We start from the raw sequence: 20,410 nt of genomic DNA on the forward strand, positions 1-20,410 counted from the left end.
CCTGCCTGAAATAACTATCAACTGTCACCCTGTGTTAGAAATTGTTACATTTTAACCTGCAAATGGATAATTTGGGTTTTTAAACTTGCGGCGTGTTTTAATTACTGTTGCACTTTAGCGCTGTGTGTACACAGCTTCTTGCTCGGTCTGCATTCCTGCCTGTGCCCCGTTCCACCACGGGTTTTCCCGCTTGTGTGGAGGGCTCGCCGGCAGAGATTGGGTCCCCGCTCCCATTGGCTGCTCTCAGTCAGGTGGGACGCGAGAGATGACCCTTTAAACCAGGCGATCTTGTAGCCTCGGTTAGTTTGAGTCCCAGGGCATGACTACGATGTTTTGGTGACCTGCCTGAAATTACTATCAACTGTCCCCCTGTGTTTTAAATTGTTACATTTTAATGTGCAAATGGATAATTTGGGTTTTTAAACTTGCGGCGTGTTTTAATTACTGTTGCACTTTAGGGCTGTGTTTACACAGCTTCTTGCTCGGTCTGCATTCCTGCCTGTGCCCCGTTCCACCACGGGTTTTCCCGATTGTGTGGAGGGCACGCCGGCAGAGATTGGGTCCCCGCTCCTATTGGCTACTCTCAGTCAGGTGGGACGCGAGACACGTGACCTGACGTATTTAATAGGATGTCTCTATTCGCCCACAGCGAATGCGCACAGCGAATTTGCGCCGAAGTTTCGCCAAAGTCAAGCCCGTCTGCGCCCGTCCGCACTGAGGACGGGCTGCAGGACGGGCTGTGTAGAAAGGAGACATCGTTGGGCAGCCAGGTAACATGGTGTTATGCGAATACGGAAATAACTGCACTTAAGCCTCCTTCCCTACCCTGTCACCATACCTTTCCCCCTGAAGCTTTCCTTGGCTCCCCGTTATGCTGCTGCTTTATCTGTAACATTGAGTCCCCTCCCCCTTATTTTCCTAAAGGACAGTCACCGGATAATACCCCCGTTATGCCCACTTTCCATACGGAAAGGGGCTTTCTCATCAATGCCAGGTCATTGATTAAAAATAACATTGCGCTCCATGACTTCGTCACAGCCAGGAATCCTTCATGGGTCTTCATTACCGAAACCTGGGCCTCTGACTCATCCGGTCCCGATCTCTAGTTCGCCATCCCAGAGGGCTATGTGTTACATAGACTGGATAGATAAGGACGCAGGGGTGGAAGGCTGGCGATTCTTTATAAAGTATCATCTATATGTCGCACTAAAACCCTCTCTGCGCCATCGGACATTTTTCAGGCTTTGCACTTTTCTATATCCTCCTCTCCCTCAGTGTCCTTCACTGGTCTTCTCATCTACAGACCCCCCGGCCCCAGATCCTGCTTTGGCCTCAATCTATTTAAAATCTTAGAGCCCTATTTTGGCAAACTCAATCTTACGGTTCTAGGGGATTTAAATTTTCACTTAGAAGATCTCTGTTCTAAGGATACTCTTTCCTTGGTGGGTCCCCTGGCCACATGTGGCCTTCTTCAGTTGGTAAATAGTCCCACCCACCTGGCTGGCCATATTCTTGATGGGGTGTTCTCTAACAACCCCAGACTTTCCGTGGGCCCCCCTACTCCCCTGGTCTAGTCAGACCATCTGGCAGTTCCTTTGGAACTTACATCCCTTCCCTCCTCCTCACCACAACATGGTTCCAGTAATAAGATACCTAAACGGAATTATAGGGATATTACAAATTAAGCTCTTGCCCCCCTCATAGAGCAGACTCCTATCTCCCCCTTGAAGGATGCCAGTGATGCTGCACTTGAGCTTGCCAACTCTATCTCCACAGCAGTAGATCTCTTAGCCCCTGCCTCCCTGTGCTACTCAGCTAGGCGGAAACCCTCTGCCCCCGGGTTTACAGAGCCTTTTAGACTTCTGAGACAGGGATGTAGGAGGCAGGAGAGGCAATGGCGGAAAACTTGGAACCCCACTGATAGAGAAACACATAAGTTACTGCTTGGAGAATACAAGACTTGGGTCATTAAAAAAAAGCAGGAATATTTCTCCAGGCACACGTCGTCCCTCACTTCCTCTAGGGAACTATTCAGATTGTTGATTCTCTATGTTCTCTTCAAATTCCTGACCCCATCATAGGTTCCCAAGAGCTGTGCGACAAGACCGCACAGTTCTTTCATACCAAAATCACTGCCATCTCTCTCACTCTGGAAGCACAGAGAGATCTAATCTGTTTCCATCCTTCCTCGACTCAACCTGCTTTAGAATGCTGGAGCAAAGATCCCTCCAAGATCCTGACCAACTTCCCGCTCCTCGCCCTTGACCAATTAGACTCTCTTTTTAATAGGACAAAATCAGGTTTGCCACTGGACCCCTGCCCTCTGAAGGTCCTGAAGGATTGTAGGGAAACCCTGTTGCCCCCTCTTTTGGAGGTGATGAATCGGGCTTTGACTCAGGGCCTATTCCCAGCACCTTGGAAAAAGGCCATAGTCAAGCCATTACTTAAAAAGCCTACTCTGGATCCGGAGACCCTTAAAAACTTCGGACAAATTTATTTATCGCCTGCCCCTGCTAAAATGCTAGAATCACATCTCAATCAGCACCTGACTGCTTTCCTTGATGCCTCTGGGTTCCTGGACCAGTCCCAGCATGGCTTCCGAAAATTCCACAGCACCGAGTCGGCGCTCACTGTAGTGATAGACAATATTTGTTCAAAGGTCGACCGAGGCCAGACTACCCTTTTGGTCCTACTCAACCTGACCGCAGCCTTTGGCACCCTGTCTCCCTCGACTTTAACAGCTCGTCTGAGGGAGATAGGGGTGGAGGGCCCAGCACTGAGTCTTCTGTCCTCTTTCCTCGATCAGAGATAGCAGAGGGTCAAGCTGGGAGAGTTCCTCTCCCCTGCTAAGCCTGTGCAATGTGGGGTTCCACCGGGGTCGGCCCTGAGTTCGACCCTCTTTAACATTTACGTGGCCTCACTTGCCAGGCTAGTAAGATCACAGGGGATGGAGGTGGTGTCATACACCGATGACACCCAGATTATGGTGTCCCTCTCCCACTCGGTGAGTACCTCCGTGCTCAGCTTCAGGAACTGCATGCAGGCAGTCTCCGTATGGTTGATCTCAAATGCTCTGAAGCAGAACGGATAGAAAACCGAGGTCCTGATCTTCGGTAAAGATCAAGGCATATGGTCCAATGACTGGTGGCCTCCATCTCTTGGAGCCTGTCCCGTGCCATCAAACTCCGCCCGGAATCTTGGCGTGATCATTGACACGTCGCTGACCATGACACAACAGGTCAATGGAACCGTGTCCAGTTGTTGGGGAGTTATCAGGGTTCTTAGGAAAATCTCCCATTATCTCTCCCCTCAAGCTCGCAAACAGATTGTGGTTGTCCTAGTTGCATCACGGCTGGATTATTGCAACGCACTATATGCAGACACCAATAAAGGCCTTATCCAACGTCTCCAGACCATCCAGAATGCGGCTGCTAGATTTGTACTGGATGTCCCTAACACCGCCTCTGCCACCCTTGCTAGGAAGAGTCTTCACTGGCTACCGATCCAGTCAAGGATTTCTTTCAAAATCCTCTGCCTGCTTTTCAGCACCGGTTGCTCTGAAGCCATATGCTCTCTCCTGAGTCCCTATTACTCCAGTAGATGCCTACGTTCTGCTAGTAAGAACCTTCTATATGTCCCTCGGACAAACAAGGTCAGATGGGGCGGAAGGGCCTTTTCATCTGTGGCCCCTAAACTGTGGAACGCCCTTCCTCTTGAGATTAAATCCCAACCCTCTATGGCCCTCTTCAAGAAAGCCCTAAAGACGTGGTGTTTCACCAAGGCATACCAGTAAGCATGCTCTCTGACCTTACACTTTATTTGGTTAGGCGCCTTGATGCCGGTTGGGCAAAGTAAGTGCTATATAAATCTGGCTTTGCTATACAAACAAATAAATAAATAAAGACACTGCCACCTTTAAAAGAGGCACCGCCACGCCGCCCGCCTGCGAGACTACTTGAAAGTCGTAATCTGGTGGACAGGCGGGGCGATCTTCGGCGGATCTGAGGCACTGCTGCTTGCACTGCCACGCCACTGCTCCACCGAAAAATCATAATCAGGGTCATAAGTTGTACTGCCTTGACTGTCATCTCCCTCTATCCTTGTAGGGGATATATTGACCTTCTAAATCCCATGGGCTGACCTAAATTGTGAAGGCTTGCCCATGGAGCTAATGTCTGAAACACTGCCTCATTCGAGAAGCTGGAACTGCCCAAAAGCTAATGTCTGTATGTCTATGCATATGTATGTGAATACATGCAAAGTGTGTGTGTGTGTCGATAACAGGCCTGCCCATATAGCTAAAGCTTCCAGTAGCAAGACCTAAAAAGAGGCAGTGAACAGTGTCCTGTAGGGGTGATGTCTGTGATGTTCTGCTAGAATGTGTGCCAACCTTTCAGAACAACTGCAAATAAGCTGAAATATTCAATCAGAAAGAAACAGTACATTTTATGGTTATTGTGTTTCTATGTTAGCTACCCATTAAAATGATACGCCTTGCAGAATGCTACACTCCTGGTGTGGTAAATAAGCTGTTTGTGCATGTATTTATCAACGGGTCGTGTTTTGTTGCAGGTCGCAGTGACATCTCTCCCACTGTGCAGTGTGAAGGTTCGGCAATGACATTGTCTCTCAACAAGTGCCTCCTGGAGAGGTTCAGGTACAGCCTCACACAGATGCATTTTGCGGATACGAAATGCACAGTCTCAACTTTGATGCTGGTGGTGGGAAATGAACGGGTGATCCAAATTAAAGCCATTCCACAGGCAGGATGGTGTGGAAATGAGATGAAGGTAAGAAAGGACACACTTTGTGCACTTTAGGACAGTCAGCTAGGAAATGTGGGGATTGTCATATAAAAAATTACTTCATGAGCAGGTGATAAATGAGAAGGAGTCCTAACTCAACTCTGGACTCCTCACAGTAGGATTCAGTACTTCACAGTCAATGAATCTTCAGCAAGAATGTATGTATGTATATATATATATATATATATATATATATATATATATATATTACCTACTGGCGGTCGCCCGTAGGTAGTTATAGTTAGGATTGTTTTCTATAGGAAATCCACAACATTCTTTTTGGAATAACTTTGGCGCCGGTTGAGGAATCTGCCTGTAATTTTCCTTAAATTTGCCTCGCTGCGCTCTGCTCCTTCACCAAAAGTTTGGGGGGGATTCGTCAAGCGGGGACCGAGATAAAAGGGGGGTCCCAAAATGTGTTTTCCCCATGTTAATTTCCATAGGGCGGTTGGACTCACTTTTAGCCCGAACGGCTGAGTGGATTTCCACAAAACTTGGCAAAATTGTAGGGACTGGTAGCCCGATGTGCCTTTGCTATGTCTCAAGATATGTGCTCCAGTGGATTTCAAAAAAATATATATATCTGGGGGGAGCCTAACCACACATCTGATCTGATTGGCTGTCAGTACTTCATCCAAGAAGTGTTGGCAGCCATCTTGGGACCAATATACATGATAGCACCTCATTAAAAAGCATTGTAGTTAATAGAGGGTTTTAGGACTTTAGTTACATAATAAATCATTTGTTGATGGTACCATACTCATTTTAGGAATTGTGATGTGTTCTAAGGTGATTTACCATGTGAAAAAGCCTTCTGCTGTGATATCATGAATCATGTTTGAAAGAAAACTAATATCTCATGATTTTCCCACAGTGGTTTGGAAGGGGATCTATAAGCTAAAATGAAAGCATATTTTCTGTAAAATAACATTATCTTTCTCAGTCATGTGAGAATGAAGTCTGACATTCTCAGTAAAACATGTACATCCAACAAGGACAGAGACTGTCAGTTGATTCCTTTGTGTTCTACTGCAGCCTCCTAGAGTGTTCTAAAGAACAACTAGAGCGCTAACAGTCCTACTTATGCAAAGGTATGGCACACCAGAAGCCATCTTGATTGGAATAAAGTGGTAACTCTTAACACATTTAATTTAAAAAGGAACAAAATGAGAGTGTATATTTTGCCATAGAAAGTATGATTAGTGGTGCAGAAAGAAAAATTAGGGCACATTTTGAGTGACTTCTCAAATCCTCTTCAATTTCATTAAAAAAATTCTGACATGCAGTCTCCTAAGATGGCTACCAGAGACAAAAGAGCCAAAATGTAGCCCAAATATCACCCAGATGTAGCCAAAGTATAGCCCAATGACAGAATGTCCCAGAGTGTTCTAAAGAACAACTAGAGCGCTAACAGTCTTACTTATGACAAAAGTATGGCACACCAGAAGACATCTTGATTGGAATGAAGTGGTAAGTCTGAAAACATTTAATTTAAAAAGGAACAAAATGAGGGGGTTCATTTTGCCATAGAAAGCGTGATTAGTGCTTCAGAAAGAAAAATTAGGGATCATTTTGAGTGACTTCTCAAATCCTCTTCTATTTCCTAAAAAAAATTCTGACATGCAGACTGAAACATGCACTTTGAATACCAGCAGCAGACTTCCCTGGTGAGCAGTAGCTTTACTACAGTGATCCAATGAGCAACTAGAGTGCTAACATTCAGAATTTATGGCAAATATGTGACACATCTGAATGCCTTCTTGATGGAAACAAAGTAAACAAGCATTGAAAATGCAATAGATCTCGCCCTGGTTTAAGGTAAAGCCATTCTGTTTGTAATGAGGTGGCTTTTTAGCTTTGCTTTTATTAGTGTTTTTTAAATTTTCATGTAAATAACATGCATCGGTATGCATATATGTATATGTATGCATGCATGTATATTTGTATTTATATAGATATACAGATTATATATGTTTATATATGTATGTATGTATATATACATACATACACATACATATATATAAATGCATATGCATATATATATGTGTATATGTGTGCGTGTAGAGAGAGGTAGAGAGGTAGAGGTGTAGAGGTAGAAAGGTAGAGGTAGAGAGGTAGAGGTAGAGAGGTAGAGACTAGTAGAGAGAGAAGTAGAGAGAGGTAGAGAGGTAGAGAGTAGAGAGTGAGTAGCAGAGAGACAGAATAGTAGAGAGTAGTAGAGAGTGAGTAGTAGAGTGAGTAGCAGAGAGTGAGTAGTAGAGATAGAGTAGTAGAGAGTGAGTAGTAGAGAGTAGTAGAGAGTGAGAAGTAGAGAGTGAGTAGTAGAGAGTAATAAAGAGTGAGCAGTAGAGAGAGAGTAGTAGAGAGTGAGTAGTAGAGAGTAGTAGATAGTGAGTAGTAGGGAGTGAGCAGTAGAGAGAGAGAGTAGTAGAGAGTAGTAGAGTAGTAGAGAATGAGTAGTAGAGAGTGAGTATTTGAGAGTAGTGGAGTAGGAGAGAGTAAGTAGTAGAGAGTAGTGGAGAATATTCCAAAGTTTGTCACAGCACCACTTGCACAATAAGTCCAATAAAATCATATCACTTAGAGTCCTTATTGAAGCGCTGAATCTTGGTGTATATTCAAATGCTTTTATTTTCCTTAAGTTTATGTTCCACAGCCAGCCGAAACGTTTCGTTCTGTACAACAGAACTTCTTCAGGGCGTTCTTATTTCCTTCAAGTTATGTCGGTATCCTGTTGTCATATAACTAGATATTTCTTCCAAATGTTAGACGAGACGTAAGTACATTCTTATTCAAAGTGACTAGGTATGAATTTTACCCACACAATTTGGGCAGACTTGAGTAATTTATAGCATCCTCAAAGTCAGTCTTTCAAAAATTCCAAAGTATAAGACTTGATTATCCAAATCCGAATGTTTCTCAAGAAAAGTCATTTTCAATTGTTCGGAATATCAGTGTTTTGGCAGATATGACCCAGGGACCCCCAGTATGCAAGGGGAATTAGTCCCCCCTCTGCAAACGCGCCAGTGGCCTGCGTTGCAGAGAGGTGTAAAAAGGGGCATAGCCTCATTACAACTTTTTGCAATGCAGCCCCCTGGCACATACTGGAGGTTCCAGGTGGGCTAGTTGGCCCCCAGGGACCCCTAGTATGCAAGGGGAATTAGTTCCCCCTCTTCAAACATGCACGGGGGCTGCGTTGCAGAGAGGTGTAAAAAAGGGTGTGGCGTCATTACACCTCTCTGCAATGCAGCCCCCTGGCGCATACTGGAGGCTCCTGGTGGGCTAGTTGGCCCCCAGTGGCCCCCAGTATGCAAGGGGAATTAGTTCCCCCTCTTCAAACATGCACGGGAGCTGCGTTGCAGAGAGGTGTAAAAAGGGGCATGGTTAATCAGTTTAATACTTTGCTCCCTGTTAGAACCGGCTGTCTCTAGTTGGCAGAGGTATGTACTTCTGACAAATAGGGACACACCTTTTCTAGTCAGGGCAAGGGGATCACACACTTAGATAACCCCTGCTCACCCCCTTGGTAGCTTGGCAAAGCAGACAGGCTTATCTCAGAGGCAGTGCGTTAAGCATTTATGACCACATACAGTAATAAAGTGAATACACTACAAATGGACACGACACAGTAGTATTATAAAAATAAGGATTTTTATATAAGGCTTAGCACAAGACCAAATAACGACAAAAATATACACAATCTTAATAAATACTCTTGGAAGGAAAAATAATAGTTCAAATGTAGTTTCTTCTTTAGCACAAAGTCTTTAGTATCAAAACACTCTTCTTCTTGGCAACACAGTTCTTAGCAACAATGTAACCCACACGGGAGTCACACGACGTCAAGGCAAAGTTAATCCAAAGGGTTCGGCGTCGACCGCGAGGAGCGCTACGTCGAGCCCGGAGTCACACGGACCCCCAACAACACAGTACCCGATGATCAGCGGCGTCGAGATGTCCGGCGTCGCGTCTTCTGCGTCGATGTTGATGAAGTTGCAAGAGTGAGCAGCGCTCACGGCGTCGAGAGGGCTCGAAGTCGATGCGATCAGCAGCGGTGCAGACACGGGGTCACTTGGAGCTGGAGCCGAACTCGCTACTCACTGGCGTTGCTGCTGGCATCGATCGGGCCCGGCGGCCGGCGTCGAGGAAGCGGGACACTGGAGCCGTTACTCACGATGTCGAGCTGGATTCGGCGACGTCCGTCGGCGTCGAGATTGCTCGTTTCTTTCAAAGGTGCTGTATTCACAGGTTCCAGCAAATAGCACTTTAAGCAAATGATGAAGTCCTTTAGCCCTGTGACTTCAGCAGGAGACTGGCACTCTTCCATTCCTTGGAGATTTTCTTAGCAAGCGTGAGAGTACACACACAGTTCCTCTCTCCTGGTTCCTTGGCAAAAATAAAGAAGCACATGCAGGATTCCCCCCAGCAAACAGCACACTGGCAGAAGGGGTAGGCAAGTCCTTGGATCAGCAGGCTTCTTGTCCTTGGTTTCAGGGTTCCTTGTCAGAAGTGATCTGATTTCTTGGTTCAGGGGTCCTTCTCTTATACCCCTTTTCGGCTTTGATCCCTTTGTCCATGCAGGGGAATTTCCCAACATCCTGGGTCTGTTGTGGGTGGAGCCAGGCAGAAGCACCTGGACTATTCACTGAGCAGGGCTGGGTCCTCAGACGCCCAGCAGGAGGTGGAGCCAGAACTGTCACTGGCAGGAGCAGAGCTATCGGCCTCCTGGCAGGAGGTGGGGCTAGGATCGTCCATGGCAGGCACAGAGCCATCAGTCGCTTGGCAGGAGGTGGAGCCAGCATTGTATCAGGCAGGGCAGGCTATCAGCAACTACTCTCCCCCTACTCTCAACGCGAATGTCCCACTCATCCCACACTGACTCATCCAGATCTCCGGAGCCACCCAGCTCCTGTCACACACACGCAAGAACAGCAGAAACCAGAAATGGTTTAGACAAGAAAATAGACACTTTCTAAAAGTGCTATTTTCAAACCCAGAGTCCAAAAACCATCCACACCAACGGATGCGTAATTAAACCCTGAGTTCAGGGATACCAAACTCGACATTGCACCACGCTCCGCGAGCCAGCTAGGATCATGGCATTAATAATCCCGGCGGCCCATCCTAACTAATGGAGAGCAGGCTACCTCGCAATGGCGAAGAACGAAGATGGCTGTTGTTCTCTATCAGGACATGCCAACTTGGTCAGGTGTGTCCTACCTTATACTTACAACGCACCCTGCCCGTGGGCCTACCATAGGGGTGACTAACATGAAGTTAAGGGAAGGTTTGAGGGACTGGCAAGTAGGTATACTTGCGCAGCCCGCGTGACAGTACTAGACTGCACGTGGGTCTCGCAATGACCGACCCGTAGACATTCTTTTACGAGGCCGCTCTTGTGGGTGGCACAACACGTGCTGCAAGCCCACGAGCGGCATTTGTATTTACAAGCCCTGGCACTCCTGGTGCACTAGACTAGGGACTGACAGTAAACCAAATAAGCCAAACATGGATACAATCGATACATCAATTTAACATAGGGAGCACTTGCACTGTGGCACTGATCAGCAGTGGCACAGTGCCCAAAGCAGTATACCAGCAAAACATTGTAAACGGTGGAGGCAAACAGAAAAAAATGGAGGAGAGACTCAAGCCAATGATGTCAGGTCTAACATGTGTCCCCTCCAGCTGAAATGTGGGGAGAACTACCCTTCCCCTGGGGAGTTCTCATCACTAAGGCGGAAAAATCTGGACAGACCATCAGCATTGGCGTGATCTGTACCAGGGCGGTGTTCCACCTTAAAGTCCATCCCCTGTAGGGAAATGGACCACCTCAACAGTTTTGGATTCTCACCCCTCATCTGCATCAACCATCTGAGGGGCCTGTGGTCTGTCTGAACCCGGAAGTGAGTCCCAAACAGGTAGGGTCTTAGCTTCTTCAGTGCCCAGACCACAGCAAATGCTTCTCGCTCTATCGCACTCCACTTCTGTTCCCTGGGAAGTAACCTCCTGCTGATGAAGGCTACAGGTAAGTCTCGGCCCTCTTCATTCACCTGAGCTAGAACAGCCCCCACGCCATGCTCTGAAGCGTCCGTCTGGACAACAAATTCTTTAGAAAAGTTGGGTGCTTGGAGAATAGGTGCCGTGCACATTGCATCTTTCAGGGTGTCAAAGGCCAGATCACATTTCGTGGCTGCTTCCTGGAAGTCAGCGAAGTCAAGGGGTGCACAATGTTACCATAATCCTTGACAAACCTCCTGTAGTAACCTGTGAGACCTAAGAAGGCTCTCACCTGAGTTTGGGTTTTGGGCGGTGCCCAAGCCAGGATGGTATCAATCTTGGGTTGCAGGGGGGCCACCTTGCCGCTCCCTACTTGGTGCCCCAAGTACACCACAGAACCCTGCCCAATCTGGCACTTACTGGCTTTGATTGTGAGGCCTGCTCTGCGCAGGGCAACAACACTTCCTGGAGGTGGCGCAAGTGTTCCTCCCAGCTGGCGCTGAACACTGCGATGTCGTCCAGGTAGGCGGCACTGAAATCCTCCAGTCCAGCCAAGACCTGGTTGACCAACCTCTGGAAGGTGGCAGGGGCATTCTTCATCCCAAAGGGCATAACCCGGAACTGGTAGAGCCCATCTGGTGTGGAGAATGCTGACCTCTCTTTTGCCCCATCAGTTAAGGCGATCTGCCAGTACCCAGACGTCAGATCAAACGTACTAAGGTACCGGGCAGCCCCCAACCGATCTATGAGCTCATCAGCTCTGGGGATGGGGTGCGCGTCAGTCTTCGTGACTGAATTGAGTCCTCGGTAATCCACACAGAACCGAAGTTCGGGTGAAGCACCAGGCGCTGCAGCCTTCGGGACCAAGACCACTGGGCTGGCCCAAGGACTGCTAGAGGACTCAACCACCCCTAAGGCAAACATTTTGGAGACCTCCTCCTTAATGTATGCTCGGACCTTGTCAGTCACTCTGTAAGCCTTGTGCTTGACAGGAGTGCTGTCTCCGGTGTCCACATCATGGACGCACCAATGAGTGACACCAGGAACCAAGGAAAACAGATCAGGGAATTGTCCCAACAGTTGGCGACAATCCTGCTGCTGCTCAAGGGTCAGTGTGTCAGGGAGGACCACACCATCCACTGACCGATCTTGCTCTTTTGCATACAGGAGGTCAGGAAGAGGCTCACTCTCCTCCTCCATTCCAGCATCTGTAGCTAGGAGCATGCCCACTTCGGACCTTTCTAAGTGGGGCTTCAAACGGTTGACATGCAGGACCCTCAAGGGGTTCCTGGGAGATTTCAAGTCCACCAAGTAGGTGACATCGCTCTTCTTCTCCACAACCTTAAACGGTCCAGTCCACCTGTCCTTGAGCGCACAAGGTTCCACAGGGGACATGACCCAAACTTCCTGACCAGGCTGAAGCTGAACCAGAGTGGCATTCCGGCCGTACCACTGCTTCATCTCCTCCTGGCTGGCCTCCAGATTTGACTGAGCAAGATCTCTGAAGCGCCTAGTCGGATTCCTAAAGGCCAGCATGTAACTGTATACATCCTGGGGAGGTTTCCTGGGAGATTGCTCCCAGCCTTCTTTGACCAGACTCAAAGGTCCTCTTACCGGGTGACCATACAAAAGCTCAAAGGGGCTGAACCCTAGAGACTTCTGTGGCACCTCACGGTAAGCAAACAGCAGGCATGGCAAGAGGACGTCCCATTTCTGCCTCATTGGTTCTTCAAGACCCATGATCACGCCTTTAAGGGTACGGTTGAATCTCTCAACCAACCCATTACCTTGAGGGTGGTAAGGAGTGGTGAACTTGTAGGTTACCCCACACTCCTTCCACAGAGACTTCATATAGTTGGAAAAGAAGTTGGTGCCCCGGTCTGACACCACCTCTCTGGGGAACCCCATTCGAGAGAAAACACCCATCAGTGCCCGTCCCACCACGGGGGCCGTCACTGTTCTGAGAGGGATGGCTTCCGGGTACCGTGTGGCATGGTCCACCAAGACCAGGATGAACCTGTTGCCCAGGGCTGTCTTTTAGTCCAGGGGCCCAACAATGTCAATCCCCACCCGGTCAAAGGGGGTACTGACTACTGGAAAAGGTTGGAGGGGAGCCTTCTGCTTCCTTCCGCTTTTCCCACTTGCCTGGCAAGTGTGACAAGTTTTACAATGGATGTCTACATCCCTTCGCATCTGAGGACCATAAAAATGGGTGACAAGCCTGTCATAGGTCTTGTCCTGCCCCAGATGTCCAGCTAAAGGAACGTCATGAGCCAAACCCAGTAGGAAGGCTCTGAAGCGCTGGGGTACCACCAGCACACGGGCTGACCCAGCTCAGCAGCCTTAGGCTCGCTATACAGGAGGTCGTTCTCCCAGTAAACAAAATGTGACCCTGACTGATCACCTGAGGTTTGGGCTGAGGCCTGCTGCCTCATACCAACAAGAGAAGGGCACACTTTCTGTTCTGCACAAAATTCTTCCCTGGAGGGACCACCATCCTGCTGCCAATGGGTCAGCTCGGGCAGGTCTCCCAGTTCAGCAACTTGTTCCCCTGTGGGCTCCAAGGCATCCCCCTCAGGGTCTACCTCCTCCTGGACCACGGGAACTATGGGGGACGGTTTCCTGCGCCCCCTGCCTCTTCTCTTCACAGCTGGGTCCTGGGCCATACTTTCAGGCTCCAGGACCCCATCAACACCCTTACTTGCGGTCATGGAACGAGTGGTCGCACACACCCACTCTGGCACACCCAACATTTTCAAATGTGTCTCCCTCTCCACCTTAGCCCAAGGGGAGTCTTCTAAATCATTGCCCAGGAGACAATCAACAGGCATGGCGGGCCTCACAGCAACCTGAAAAGTACCTGAAACTCCCCCCCATTCAAAGGGAACCTGAGCTACCTCACACTCTCTCTGGGAGTTGTCAGCAGCTATCACAGGGTAGAATGCGTGGGGAACCACCTGCTCTCTGGACACCAAGTGACACTTGACAGCTGTCACACTCGCTCTGGTGTCTCTGAGAGCTTCCACTCTATGGCCATTAATGGTCACCCACTGGCTATATTTATTAGTGTTACTAGGCAGAGGGGGTGGAGGGACCATTTCCATGTCTCCTAGCGAGACCAGGGACATCTCTGCGGGACCCCTCCCACCTGGGGCAACCATCTCCTCCCCTCCCAGGGCTACACTCGCCAACTGACGGGGGGTGCACGTGGTGGTGCATTAGAATTCCTCATGGGACACTGGGGGTCATAAAACCGGTGTCCCACCTGCCCACAAACATAGCAGGTCATTGGGCCCCTATGAACAGGTTTACCTGTCGGGGCCCCTGGCTTCTTCACAGGGGGAGGCGGGGAACCTTTCCCTTGGTTCCCTTTGGGATTACTTTGGGGCCCTTTCTGGAACTCCTTCTGTTTTCCCTTGTCCCCCCCACTCTTCTGCTGGGGACCCTGCCCACCTTTGGCTGATTCTCCCACTGGACCCTTGTGGACCCTGGTACTGACCCAGCGGTCCGCCTCCTCAGCAAGTTTTCTAGGGTTAGATATCTTGCTATCAATAAGGTGCTGGCGCAGCTCTGGAAAACAGTTATTAGACAAGTGCTCCCAAGCAAACAAATCATAAAGAGCTTCATAACTTTCCACTTTGCTGCCCTTTACCCAACCATCCATGGCTCTGCAAAAAAATGACACATATTCAACCCACGTAGTACCAGGCAACTTCTTACATTCTCTAAAAGCTTGTCTGTACTTTTCTGGGGTTAAGCCATACCTCAACATTAAAGCATCTTTCATATGAGCATAAGACATCCGATCCTCAACAGGCATGTCTAACAGGGTATCTCTCCCCTCATTCACAAAGCGACCCCACAACCCCGCTCCCCAATCCTTCTCAGGGACCCGGTGGGCCAACAATGCTAACTCATATGCTTTAAACCATTGGCCAATATCTTCATTCTTATGATAATCTTTTATCACATCTTTGGGAAAATAAAACTTACTTTCTGCAGGCACAGATGGGATGCTGCCACCAGAGGGATTCAATTCTAACAAATCCCTCAACCTGGTTTCACGCTCCAACGCTAACTTCTCTCTCTCAAATTCTAACCTTTTGATCTCTAAATCAGCTTCTCTTTTGCTTTTTCTAACTCCAACTGCCCATTTATCTTAAGCCTTGCCATTTCCATGTTGTAAGCTCGCTCTTTCGCCCTTTCTTCTCTTTCTTCAGGGAAAAGACCTTTGGAGGAAACACTGCTACCGGGAGAGGACACAGGCCCATTCACTGGCACCTCCTCATCCCCTTCCACTGGCGTTACCACCACCGGATCAGTGGGATCTCTGGACTCTAACCAGGCCTACAAGGATTTGAGATAGTTTTCCTTAATCTTGAGGCCTTTGGTAGGAACTTTAAACTGCTTGCAAAAGGATTTCAGCTCCTCCAATTTGTAGACGTTTATCTTTGCTCTATCAAATTATTCCACAACAACAACAGGGGTAGTGACTCCGGTGTCACTCATGGTCAAAACTGGCAGTGTTCAAAAATCAAGCTTCAGAAAAGCGGAGAACAAAAATAGAATCCTTCCAACTTAGATTGTGGCTGCGCTATGGTCTGCTTTCACTATGTAGTGTACACTAATCACTGCACATGGGTCATAAATGCAAAGTTCAAATCCCACCGCTGCCACCAATGTTAGAACCGGCTGTCTCTAGTTGGCAGAGGTATGTACTTCTGACAAATAGGGACACACCTTTTCTAGTCAGGGCAAGGGGATCACACACTTAGATAACCCCTGCTCACCCCTTTGGTAGCTTGGCAAAGCAGACAGGCTTATCTCAGAGGCAGTGCGTTAAGCATTTATGACCACATACAGTAATAAAGTGAATACACTACAAATGGACACGACACAGTAGTATTATAAAAATAAGGATTTTTATATAAGGCTTAGCACAAGACCAAATAACGACAAAAATATACACAATCTTAATAAATACTCTTGGAAGGAAAAATAATAGTTCAAATGTAGTTTCTTCTTTAGCACAAAGTCTTTAGTATCAAAACACTCTTCTTCTTGGCAACACAGTTCTTAGCAACAATGTAACCCATACGGGAGTCACACGACATCAAGGCAAAGTTAATCCAAAGGGTTCGGCGTCGACCGCAAGGAGCGCTACGTCGAGCCCGGAGTCACACGGACCCCCAACAACACAGTACCTTGGAAAAGCAAAGCACACGATGATCAGCGGCGACGAGATGTCCGGCGTCGCGTCTTCGGCGTCGATGTTGATGAAGTTGCAAGAGTGAGCAGCGCTCACGGCGTCGAGAGGGCTCGAAGTCGATGCGATCAGCAGCGGTGCAGACACGGGGTCACTTGGAGCTGGAGCCGAACTCGCTACTCACTGGAGTTGCTGCTGGCGTCGATCGGGCCCTGCGGCCGGCGTCGAGGAAGCGGGACACTGGAGCTGTTACTCACGATGTCGAGCTGGATTCGGCGACGTCCGTCGGCGTCGAGATTGCTGGTTTCTTTCAAAGGTGCTGGATTCACAGGTTCCAGCAAATAGCACTTTAAGCAAATGATGAAGTCCTTTAGCCCTGTGACTTCAGCAGGAGACTGGCACTCTTCCAGTCCTTGGAGATTTTCTTAGCAAGCGTGAGAGTACACACACAGTTCCTCTCTCCTGGTTCCTTGGCAAAAATAAAGAAGCACATGCAGGATTCCCCCCAGCAAACAGCACACTGGCAGAAGGGGTAGACAAGTCCTTGGATCAGCAGGCTTCTTGTCCTTGGTTTCAGGGTTCCTTGTCAGAAGTGATCTGATTTCTTGGTTCAGGGGTCCTTCTCTTATACCCCTTTTCGGCTTTGATCCCTTTGTCCATGCAGGGGAATTTCCCAACATCCTGGGTCTGTTGTGGGTGGAGCCAGGCAGAAGCACCTGGCCTATTCACTGAGCAGGGCAGGGTCCTCAGACGCCCAGCAGGAGGTGGAGCCAGCACTGTCACTGGCAGGAGCAGAGCTATCGGCCTCCTGGCAGGAGGTGGGGCTAGGATCGTCCATGGCAGGCACAGAGCCATCAGTCGCTTGGCAGGAGGTGGAGCCAGCATTGTATCAGGCAGGGCAGGCTATCAGCAACTACTCTCCCCCTACTCTCAACGCGAATGTCCCACTCATCCCACACTGACTCATCCAGACCTCCGGAGCCACCCAGCTCCTGTCACACACACGCAAGACCAGGAGAAACCAGAAATGGTTTAGACAAGAAAATAGACACTTTCTAAAAGTGCTGTTTTCAAACCCAGAGTCCAGAAACCATCCACACCAACGGATGCGTAATTAAACCCCGAGTTCAGGGATGCCAAACTCGACATTGCACCACGCTCCCCGAGCCAGCTAGGATCATGGCATTAATAATCCCGGCGGCCCATCCTAACTAATGGAGAGCAGGCTACCTCGCAATAGTGAAGAACGAAGATGGCTGTTGTTCACTATCAGGACATGCCAACTTGGTCAGGCATGTCCTACCTTATACTTACAACGCACCCTGCCCGTGGGCCTACCATAGGGGTGACTAACATGAAGTTAAGGGAAGGTTTGAGGGACTGGCAAGTAGATATACTTGCGCAGCCCGCGTGACAGTACTAGACTCCACGTGGGTCTCGCAATGACCGACCCGTAGACATTCTTTTACGAGGCCGCTCTTGTGGGTGGCACAACACGTGCTGCAAGCCCACGAGAGGCATTTGTATTTACAAGCCCTGGCACTCCTGGTGCACTAGACTAGGGACTGACAGTAAACCAAATAAGCCAAACATGGATACAATCGTACATCAATGTAACATAGGGAGCACTTGCACTGTGGCACTGATCAGCAGTGGCACAGTGCCCAAAGCAGTATACCAGCAAAACATCGTAAACGGTGGAGGCAAACAGAAAAAAATGGAGGAGAGACTCAAGCCAATGATGTCAGGTCTAACACTCTCCATAGCAAATTGTCCTTCCACAAAATTTGCAAACAATTTTGAAATCTCCAAACTGGGTTTGGATGTTTGGGACCATCTCACTTGTCTCTGGACCCGATGGAGTGGTTTGCTTACTTTGGGAGGTGCTGGGTGAAGATTGGGGAGGGTTTCTGGTCAGTTCTCTGACCTCTGCCGCAGCATAGTTGTTTGGGTGCTGGCGTTGCATGTGGCGAATCATGGTGATGTTACCAAAAGAATACTTTTTGGCAGGGTTCCCCCTGGAAAGTACAGTGCCACAGATCAGACAAGTAACCTTTGGCGCATTAACTTTCTTGAGGCCCCTTGGGATTTTAAAAAACACCCAGAAAATGTGCTCCTTTGGCTTATAGGTGGTAGTATCTTCAGGCAGGTACTGCCTCTCCTCCTCCTCCTCTTCTTCTTCTCCACCACCACTGTGGTGCTATGGTGGTCCTTGTGGTGGTGGTGGTTGAGATGCTCCTGCTGCTGCTGCTACTGTAGCCATTTCTCAGTACAAATAGGTACAAATAGGTCTGCAAACAGGTCTTCCTCAGTCAAAGTAAAAAGTGAGAATGAGGAAAAAAGGTGGGGGCTTTCATCTTTTGGAAACCAAACTGTCCTGAACCAATGAAAGTGTTATTTTCAGGTCATATGACCCGACGTGCTTACATTACGTGCCCGGGGTCGCTTACGTAGTGCGATCGTATGCGCTGGAGTGCTTCCGGGTGCGCTTACGCCGTGCGTATCACGCGGACGCGGCTACGCAATACGTCACAATGATGTTTTCGTTCGCGGCAATAGCGCTAACGGGACGCTCACTGGTACGCACACCGGGGCGAGCCGCATGGCTGCGCTTACCGGTGCGCTCACCGGTAGGCGCACCGGGAGCCCTCCAGGGCAAAAACAAAAACAAAAAAAAACATGAACAATATACATAAAAAAAATAGTATTACACAAATACACAATATAGGATTCATTATAAAAAATATTACATTTCATAGCTATAGAAATTTGCTAATAAAAAACCTTTGAAATTCACTGAAAAGAACATGGGTTTGATGCCCTATATATAGTTAGGAATTAGCATTTAAAAAACCTATGAAATTCACTGAAAAAACCATAGGTTTCACACCAGTTATAGTTAGGAATTACCATTTAAAAAACCTTTGAAATTCACTGACAAAACCATAGGTTTCACACCAGTTATAATTAGGAATTACCATTTAAAAACCTATTAAATTCACAAGTTATAGTTAGCTGGAAATTTTACTGACATAATACCATTGAAATTCCCACGTTATAGTTAGTTGGACTCACTATAACTTGCGCGCCTGCAATGCACTGCTGATGACGTCACATATTACATCACTCATGACATGGTCAGTGACATCACTCATGACATCACTGATGACACCTTCCTTGTGACAGAGTAACAGACATCCTTTCAGTGTAATGTAACCCTTGAAACACATATTCAAAAATAGAAACTAACATTTTCAACAAAATGGAGATACCCATTCCGGTTACAACAACCAATTCAGTAATTCCACTATCTATATACACATACACTCATTCCCCTACAATTCTATATAGTCACTCATACATATGCTCACCCACCATCAGTACCATCTCCACTCTTGGTTTTACTCCTCCATCTGCGCCGCCCCGCTTTTCCCCTCCTCTCCCCTCTCCTTCCCTGTCCATTATTTTGCTCAACACCAGGTCGGCGGTGAAACTCTATCAAGATCTGTTTGTCCTACTTGATTCCCACAAGCCGGACATACTGTTTCTGACCGAGACATGGTTCTGTGAGTCTTCCCTACCATCCCTCTTAGCTGCCCTTCCCCCTGCGTACGCGGCCCTTCGGGCCGATCGCTCGACAGACAAGAAAGGGGGTGGCGTGGCGTTCATTGCTAGGACGGAGTTTAACTTTCAACTCCTCCCCTCCACCACTATCGACTAGACCGAGCACCTCGTGGTCCGCTCTTCCACCTTCTCTCCCCCACTCATTTGCTTGTTAACATACCGACCTCCCCAGCCCACTCCTTTGTTTTTACCTGCCTTTCAGGACCTACTCGCCACGCTGGCGGTTAATCATGCATCAGTTTTAGTATTAGGTGACTTTAACTACTGGCCTAATGATCCCTTTGAATGCCCAGCCTCCAAGCAATTTACATAACTACTCCGATCACTGAACTTCATTCCCCACATTAAAGTCCTGACACATGTACGTGGACACGTGCTAGACCAAGTTTGGTCCATTAATTATGCCATCTCTTCCATATCAGTGTCCCCATGCCCATGGTCGGACCACGCCCTCATCTCCCTGCTACCAAGGTCCCGTTGGTAAAAAACACCTGGGCACGGAACTGGAATCGCGCTGATCTTACCTCACTATCATCCTCCCTTTTAAACTCCTCACCTGACCTGGCCGGCTTATCCTCCTCAAAACAAGCTATTCTGATTGATACCTGGCTTACGGGAGGCTGCAACACAATAGCCCCCTTACGCCGGATATCAACCAAAAGACCTAAGGAGGCGAACCGGTGGTTCAACGAAGACCTAAAGGGAAAAAAGTTGTCCCTCCGGCGAGCTGAGAGACTGTGGAGAAAGGAGTATTGTCCCCTACAGAAAACGCATT

General features: G+C 48.3%; 1 protein-coding gene across 1 annotated transcript in view; it reads left to right on the top strand.

The window, feature by feature from the left end:
* LOC147725086 (uncharacterized) overlaps window positions 1-20,410 on the top strand; it is a 449,247-nt gene that overhangs the window by 284,411 nt on the left and 144,426 nt on the right. The window contains exon 3 of the mRNA XM_086918165.1: window positions 4,573-4,790. Within this exon, the coding sequence (XP_086774291.1) occupies window positions 4,573-4,790 (218 nt within the window). The remainder of the gene's footprint in view (window positions 1-4,572; window positions 4,791-20,410) is intronic.

Source organism: Lissotriton vulgaris, chromosome 4_1 (genome assembly GCF_964263255.1).
Source record: "Lissotriton vulgaris chromosome 4_1, aLisVul1.2, whole genome shotgun sequence".
NCBI lineage: Eukaryota > Metazoa > Chordata > Amphibia > Caudata > Salamandridae > Lissotriton > Lissotriton vulgaris.